The sequence below is a fragment of the Danio rerio genome, chromosome 16 (genome assembly GCF_049306965.1).
Source record: "Danio rerio strain Tuebingen ecotype United States chromosome 16, GRCz12tu, whole genome shotgun sequence".
Taxonomy (NCBI): domain Eukaryota; kingdom Metazoa; phylum Chordata; class Actinopteri; order Cypriniformes; family Danionidae; genus Danio; species Danio rerio.
The window spans coordinates 10,602,102-10,611,186 of record NC_133191.1 but is presented as its reverse complement, the minus strand read 5'-3'; the positions used below and the strand labels follow the sequence as shown (position 1 = coordinate 10,611,186).

General features: G+C 38.5%; 1 protein-coding gene across 2 annotated transcripts; it reads right to left on the bottom strand.

Annotated features, from left to right (window-relative positions):
- Nucleotides 1–462: 462 nt before the first annotated feature.
- On the bottom strand, nt 463–9,085 carry tubb5 (tubulin, beta 5). Of its 2 annotated transcripts, none has more exons than XM_005173471.6 (4): nt 8,967–9,085; nt 5,401–5,509; nt 4,129–4,236; nt 463–2,402 (listed from the first exon to the last, which is right to left on the bottom strand). In XM_005173471.6, the coding sequence occupies exons 1-4, from the start codon at nt 9,021–9,023 to the stop codon at nt 1,345–1,347; spliced, it is 1,332 nt and encodes a 443-aa protein (XP_005173528.1). In that variant the 5' UTR covers nt 9,024–9,085; the 3' UTR covers nt 463–1,344.

The window sequence follows — 9,085 nt, the reverse complement described above, 5'->3', positions numbered from 1 at the left end:
TGGATTATTCCCTGAGAAGGGCATCCGCTGCGTTAAAAAAACATGCTGGATAAGTTGGCGGTTCATTCCGCTGTGGCGTTTTATTTACAATACAGTTGGTAAAGCAATATTCCAGTCTTTTAGGAGATTTTTTAGGAGATCTTGCTTTGTTTACCAATGTAGAAGTGGATCTAATTGAATTTGCATTGCAAACACTAAATAACAGTTAAATAGGTATTGTTTTTTTTATGTATCAAGTTTTAATTACGGTACTCCCAAATTCATTCCACATTAATATGCAGATTGTCTGTGCAGAAATAGCAAAAAATGTCCGCAGATTCTGTTTGGCCCAAGTTATGAGTCCCACTTCCTATAAAATGTGTTTGGTAAAGTGTTACAGAAAAATAAAACAAACAGTTCCAAAAAAAAAAAACACACACACACACAAACACACACATACACACACACACAGAAAAGACTTGATTTTTAACGAAATTGTTTTCATTTTTATTTTGGTTTTCTCCAGAGGCTCAGTTTCCTTCCACACAGGGACAATCAAGGAACATCAAAACTTTTGAAATATATAATCAACAATATAACACTTAAAACGATGGGCTCAGAAATAAGACATAACAGAGTCCATGAATTAAAAATTGCACCAACAATCCATTCAACATGCTTGTCTTTCTATTTGCCTAATCTAAAATACTTCCCTTTCCTGTATTGCCCTTGCCATCCATTGATTTATGTCCTCCTGTAGACGTTGGTTGGCGTCCAAGTGAGGCCAAGATTCAATAACCCTGTCATTCCATCAGTCCTTTTCCATAACCACTTCCACGACATGCCTATCTTTTCCAAACATTTCTTGCAATACTGCAATCAGACCCCTGGAGGTCACATTGAAGTGCCATTATTTCACAGAATTGCCCTGTTCCAGTGCAATAGTAACAAAAGAAATCACACAAATAAAACACGACAAATTTCACTGAAGTTACTTGTAGATAAAAGAAGCAAACGTTCAAATAAAACTTAAATGAGATGTTACAGTCCTCCCAATTTGTAACACTGATTCTACCTGGATGTTTGCCACTTTTCGCTTCCCTGTTCTGTACTGCACCATCAGAATGGTAAACTAATACACTCATACACACTAAAAAGAGTGAACTGTAATCGTAAACACTGTTACCCACTCTAATCCATGTTTAAAAAACATTCTTTCTGCCTTCCTCTGGTCATTTTTGGCCCCTTTTTGTCTAGTGCTAATTTCTACTTCATCTGATTGAGACACTTTCATAAAAGTTTTGCTACATTTACTCAAAACTTAAACACACTACCACCTCCCCAAAACACCCTTTAGTTTCCTTCTTAAGCATCATCCTCGGCTTCTTCCTCGAATTCGCCCTCTTCCTCGGCGGTGGCGTCCTGGTACTGCTGGTACTCGGACACCAGGTCATTCATGTTGCTCTCGGCCTCGGTGAACTCCATCTCGTCCATCCCCTCGCCCGTGTACCAGTGCAGGAAAGCCTTACGCCTGAACATAGCCGTGAACTGCTCGGAGATACGCTTGAACAGCTCTTGGATGGCCGTGCTGTTACCAATAAAGGTGACGGCCATTTTGAGACCCCTAGGTGGAATATCGCAGACGGCGGTTTTAACGTTATTGGGGATCCATTCCACGAAGTAGCTGCTGTTCTTGTTCTGGACGTTCAGCATCTGCTCGTCCACTTCCTTCATAGACATGCGGCCTCGGAAGACCGCGGCGACGGTCAGGTAGCGCCCATGTCTTGGGTCGCAGGCCGCCATCATGTTCTTGGCGTCGAAAACTTGCTGCGTGAGCTCAGGCACGGTGAGGGCGCGGTACTGCTGGCTGCCTCGGCTTGTCAGAGGAGCGAAGCCGGGCATGAAGAAGTGCAGACGGGGGAATGGCACCATGTTGACGGCTAACTTGCGAAGGTCGGCGTTGAGCTGGCCGGGGAAGCGCAGGCAGGTGGTGACACCACTCATGGTGGCAGACACAAGATGGTTGAGGTCGCCATATGTGGGGGTGGTGAGTTTGAGGGTGCGGAAGCAGATATCATATAAGGCTTCATTGTCTATGCAGTAGGTCTCGTCTGTGTTCTCCACCAGCTGATGAACCGACAGCGTGGCGTTGTAAGGCTCCACTACGGTGTCAGAGACCTTTGGCGAAGGCACCACGCTGAAGGTGTTCATGATGCGGTCTGGGTACTCTTCGCGGATTTTGCTGATCAGCAGGGTACCCATGCCGGAGCCGGTTCCACCGCCGAGGGAGTGAGTGAGCTGGAAGCCCTGCAGGCAGTCACAGCTCTCGGACTCCTTGCGGACCACATCCAGAACTGAATCTACAAGCTCGGCACCTTCCGTGTAGTGGCCCTTGGCCCAGTTATTACCAGCACCGCTCTGTCCTGTGAGGAGACAAAGAGGAAGAACACACTTCAGACTTTGCAGGATGAGGTGCATTTTTCTTTTTCCTGCTTTAATTGGATCTTTTAAAGTGTTAGTTTACCGTAAAATGAAAATTCTTTTATTTAATATATACCACAACTATTAATGAGGCTCCAAACCCCTGAGATCTATCTTCGTCTTTGGAATACAAAATAATTCTATTATATTTTAAGGCAGCATGGTGGCTCAGTGGTTAGCACTGTTACCTCACAACATAAGGTTGCTGGTTCGAATCCCGGCTGGAGTTTGCATGTTCTCCCCGTGTTCACGTGGGTTTTCCCCATGTATTCCTGTTTCCATCACACACCAACTAAATTGGCTGTGGTGTATAAGTGCACGTGTGAATGCGAGGGTGCATGTGCATTTCTCAGTACTCGGTTGTGGCTGGAAGGGCATTTGCAGCGTAAAACATATGCCAGAGCAGTTAGTGGATCATTCCACGGTGGCAACCCCTGATAAATCAGGTACTAAGTCGAATAAATTAATGGTGTAATGTAACATGCATTTATATATCTCATTTATGTGTGGCCATACACCCAAAGCGCTTCACAATCATGAGGGGGTCTCTTTACACCACCACCAATGTGCAGCATCCACTTGGATGACAGGGTGGCAGCCACAAGACAACGGCGCCAGTGCGCTTACCAAACACTAGCTATTGGTGGAGTGGAGAGACAGTGATAGAGCTAATTTGGTGGATGGGGATGATTGGGTAAGGGTCGATGGAAGGAATTTGGCCAGGGCACTGTGGTCACACCCCTACTCTTTACAAGAAGTGCCATGGGATTTTTAATGGCCAGAAAGAGTCAGGACCTCAGTTTAACGTCTCATCCAAAAGACGGCGCTCACTGAACGTTATGGTGTCCCCTTCAATATACTGGGGCATTAGGACACAGACCACAGATTGAGCGCACAGACCACACCCTGTTGGCCTCACTAACACCACTTCCAACAGAAACCTAGTTTTCCCATTGGGTCTCCCATCCAGGTACTGACCAGGCCCAGCCTTGCTTAGCTTCAGTGAGTAACCGGTCTTGAGCTGCAGGTAGATATGGCTATGATAATTATGTTTTAGATTAAATCTGAGGGCTTCCTTATTCTCTATATACAGCAATGTTCCAGACTCTTCCAGAAGAAGTTAGAAAAATCATTCAATACAGGGCGCACATTCATGTGTCAGGTGTCACATTCATATTACCTCGGATGCACCAGTGCTTTGTTTCAAACAGAGGAAACCAATCACAGGCATCAGAGGGATATTCGTCACCACACAGTACTTAAAGATGTGTGCAATATACTGACACTTAACAGAAGAAGCCATGGAATAAAGTCCTTGTTTTTGTTTTATATGTGCACAAAAGTATTCTTTTAGTTCTATAATATTCTGATTGAAGCTTTGAAGACATATGGTATGTTTTGAGAAAGTTTTGGTCCCTTTCTTGACTTTAAACAAGCCAGGAACATTGATGTCTATGGAAGATGAATGAGCTCTCAGATTTCACCATAATTTAAAATCAAAACTTGTGTCCTAAAGATGAACAAAGATCTCAGGGGCTTGGAATGACATGAGGGTGAATAATTAGTAAAATAATTGTGTTTTTGGGTAAGATAACCCTATGATTCTGTTCCATAATTTTTGTCAATTAGATTTTTTGTGTGATGATAGACTTGTTATCAGTCACTCACCAAATACAAAGTTGTCAGGTCTAAAGATCTGTCCAAAGGGCCCTGAACGCACAGAGTCCATGGTACCAGGCTCCAGATCCACTAGAATGGCTCTTGGCACATATTTACCTCCTCCACGAGACATAGAGAAACAAGAAAAAAAGAGAAACAGACCAGCTCAGTACATATAGGAAACTAAATGTTTGAAATGAGATATTGTAGTATCTGCATGCAGGTTTAGGGCTTTAAGATGTAGGTTGAGAATGTTTAATTCTAATATTGACCTCTAGATGTCACCTCTAGTTGACCTCAAGTTTAACCTCAACATATTTAGTGAATAGCTCTGGTTTAGGCCTGGAGATTTACAAGGGACGCTCATATTAAAATTATTATTAATTAAATTATTATTAATTAAATTATTATATTAAAATGTAAAATACATCTATTGTATGTAACGTCTTATTTAAAGACCATCATTTTATAAATGGTTCAAAAACTTTGGAACTTTGGAAATGTTAATTTAATAAAACATTTTATGGATTCACAAACCAATTTACTTTGTTTGAATCCCATTTTATTAAACTACTCTAGTAATTATTAGATTATGTAATATTTATTTACATATTATTTAAGTTATATTTTTATTATGTTTTATACTACTGTAATTAAATGTTAATAAAGATGAAACAAATATGATGTTTGTATTATTTGTAATAATATCTGTATGACTGAAGTAAAAAAAAAAATCAGAAATGGACCATCCAACTTAAGGAGTTAACATTGCTATTGAACGGAATCATTTAAATAATTGCTTTCTATAATTAAATTGCAAAATACATGCATTTACATAGCATATCTATTGTCTATTATGTACTTAACGTTAAAATGATTAAAGTCATATTACATAATTAGCAAAAATCTGATTCAGAAAAGTTTAAAAACTTAAATGAATCAATTAAAATAAATAGAACTGATCTCGTATCACATATTCATGATTTTCAGCCTTTTGCTTTAAGAACCATTTGAAAACTTTCCATGTATTTCTCTAAAAATAATTATGAAATAGAAATATATTTTCTCCTTTATTGGGATGAACTTCCAAGTGAAATGCTTGATTAAAGATTAAAACTTAAAGATTATAATGCATTTTATGTTATGACATAACTAATAAAGAATTGGTAACAAATCCTTTAAACAATCATTAAAAAGTAAAAAAAAAAAACTTTTGATTATCAATACTGTTCATGCTAATAATATACTTTCATCTTTCTTTATACCAATGTCTTAAAGTACCTGTAGCCTCATTGTAGTAGACACTGATTCTGTCCAGCTGGAGGTCACTGTCTCCATGATAGGTTCCGGTTGGGTCGATTCCATGTTCATCGCTGATCACCTCCCAAAACTACAAACAACACACAGACATTACAGACATCTTCCCGACTGCACATACACACAAAAGTATGCATCAAATCTATCCTATTAGGCACTGAATGTTGAGCATCAGTATAAACCAATCGTTAATCTGTAAACTGGAATTGGTTTCAGCTGAGTTTTACCTCAGCAGGAGGCCTTATGGACATTTAAATCATTAATTCTAGGTTACTCTCCATGTGACCCTAATCTGATAGAAAAGCGCAGAGATGGAGGTCGAGATAGACGGATATCAGCAAGTGAACGGAAAAAGAAAAGATTGTTCTTGCATGGGATGTTTATTGAAAATAATTGTTTTGAAAGAATGAGGCCAACAAACTAGAATGCGCTGATGGACACAGGCCTACCATGACCCCGTTCTGACACTCTTGCCTATCAGAACCTGTTAGCCACATTTCTGCTGTCAACACATAATATCATCATAAAAAAAACCTAGCGGACACATGCTGTATGAAATCATTCACCTTCAGTTATTTGACCTTTATAACAAAAAGAAAATAATGTAATTACTTTAATCATTTTATAATTTTTTTTGCCAATTATTCAATTGACCAAATCAACGGGCTTTCTTTTTACCCCATGAATATGCAATTTAGTCATTCATTATTCATGTTTCATTTATATCTGTACTGTAGAAGGGATGGGCAGCAGCTGTTAGAGGCATTAAGTCCATTTGCAGATGCCTCCTCTTCCCCACCCTGACCTCAGATGAGTTCAACAGACACTCGCCATCTCATCATTTAAAAGGCATGTCAAAGTCTTATAACGGATGAGGACGATTTAACCCAATTCTTAATGCCACATAAGTCATGCAACATCTCATGAGCAATCTTTAAAATAGGCGTGTTTTAAAATTGGGTCATGTATGTGAAAAAGTTCTACAGATTCTACAGATTTTAGGCAAATGTATTTAAGGCTGGGCGACTAATCGAAAAAGTAATCGCAATCGACATTCAGAACCTATAATCGATCAAATTTTTTCAGGTCAATTTTATTAATTACTTTCCCTGCCATGTGTGGAGTCACGTGTCCCCATTTTCTCAAGGCTAATTTATACTTACTCTATTATGATTTATACTTTTTATATTATTCTGACATTATACTTCTGCCAAGCGTACGGTCCGGCGCAGCCTTCGCATACCCACACCTCTCAAAAAAAAGCAATTACACGTCACAATGACACACAGCACAAGCTTTGTGATTGGTCAGTTTGGTAGAGGTAACAAGGGTGGGCGGCGCGGACAATTTCAGTTGTTCAGCATTGATGTTCAATAAATAATCATTTAAAGTAGACAGTGTGCGTTTCCTCCAATTATTTTAAAATCAAGCAATGCACCCTTCATTTAAAGATCTCTCACTTGTAATGTGTGAGGATATTTACTGTAAAAAACTAGTGAACTATGAGGGCAAAAACATAAAATAAATACATAAAATAATCATTCATTAATTGTAATCGAGTTAAAATGTTCAATAATAAAGATTTTGATTTTAGGTCAAATCGCTAGCCCTAAATGTATTTCTCTAAAGGTCTTCCTTCATTTTTGACCAAAAATTTAATGCTTTGGTTCATCAGAACAATATTAAATTATTTTAAAAATATGCAATAATAAAAGTCATGGTTAGAAAAGGGGGCGACGCAGTGGTGCAGTAGATAGTGCTGTCACCTCACAGCAAGAACGTCGCTGGTTTGAGTGTTTCTGTGTTGAGTTTGCATGTTCTCCCTGCATCCGGTTTCCCTCACAATCTAAAGACTTGCAGTACAGGTGAATTGGGTAAGCTAAATTGTCAGTAGTGTATGTGTGAGAATGAGTGTGTATGAATGTTTCCCAGAGATGAGTTGCAGCTGGAAGGGTACTTGCTGCGTAAAAACATATGCTGGATAAGTTGGTGGTTCATTGCGCTGTGGCGACCCCAGATTAATAAAGGGACTAACCCGAAAAGAAAATAAATGAATGAATGAATGATTAGAAAAGGTTAAACTGTCACTATTTGTGTTCGTTATCAATTGGGAAACTTTTATTGAGCAGAAACCTTTGGTTCTGCATTCATTTTTAATTTTAATTAAATGTACTTTTTAATAATTTGGAATTTTATTTAAGACAAATACATGTTTTAGGAAATATACATTTCATACCAAATTTTAAATTAGCATTATTCATACATAACAAAAACTTTAAAAGTCTATGATTCTTAGAGTTTATGATTTTATGTTGAATTATTTTTACCTTTAACTTCAGGGATTAAATGATAAAAATTTGTGGTTAAGAGGTCATCAATAAAAATAACTACTGCATTTAATAGCATTTAGCATGGAAAAAAAGTTTATATATATACTATTTATATATAAAATTGAACTATAAGTAAATTTGTTGAAATGTAAAAGCAAACAAGTTGGTCATATCTGAGGCTGATAAAGGAAAGCTAATCCTTTTGTGAGATCAAAGTAAGAAAGAAGCCAATTTTAAAGCAAATTAAGCGATGACTAAAACTAATAATAATAATAATGTTACTAATCAAGAGTTCATAATTTACCACTATTAGCCTACTTCAATGGTTATGTCTTCAATTAAATCCTCATTGTCTTCCTGCACAGCCCCACCCTTTCCAGCATCCTCCACCACTGAATCACAGCAGTCAATATCTGCACATCGATGACACTAACGCTTCACTGACAGGACAGGCAGAGACTAACTGGATAAAATACTTGAAATAAAAGAAAAAGATGCTATAGTAATATTAGTGCCACGTGGCTGCGCTCAGAGTCCTGACAGCTGTTTAAAGGGCTCGCGACACTGATTACAGGTCGCCATGGTAATAATTATAGAGAGCGCTGCTGCTGCTGTGCCCATCAGATCCGCCACACCCGGTGCATTGAAGACAACGAGAGAAAGAAAGAGGACAGACAGACCCCCCTCTTCCTCTCTCAATCTCTACACCCACAACTCTAATTTACACACAAAGACATTAATGCTCGGAGTCTGTGGAATTTGAGCATCGTTTACATGAAAAATGCTATTCAGAGCGACTAAAAGACATAATGGGAATGAATAGGAGTGGGAGCCGCATATTCTTGGGCGTGAATAAAGGGGGCTTCAGATGAGACAAAAAGAGGACAAGACAAAGCAGTGTGAGGAGAAGTAGATTCTTGTACATAGTGAAGGAGTTATGAAAGTGCTCTACATGTTGCTATAGTGTTATACATTATTAATAACGTTTGGTAAAGTGTGCAATGCCAAAAACTGGACACACAATTGCTCTGTATTGCCTAACGGTCATGTTAAATATAAAGTAGACAAAATGTTTCTGTTTTAAATACAATAAAAAACTTCAACTATACAACACACAATCATTGTTGCATTTTAAGATATTTTCAGTAGAAGATGCTAAATATAAATGACTCTGATTTTACTCTGAAAAACTCTTCTTACCTTGGCACCGATTTGGTTTCCGCACTGACCGGCTTGGATGTGAACAATCTCCCTCATTGTTAGAAATTGTGCGAGAAGTTCTCCAATGAATGTAAAAAGTAGCGGTGTGGCTCGGCAAT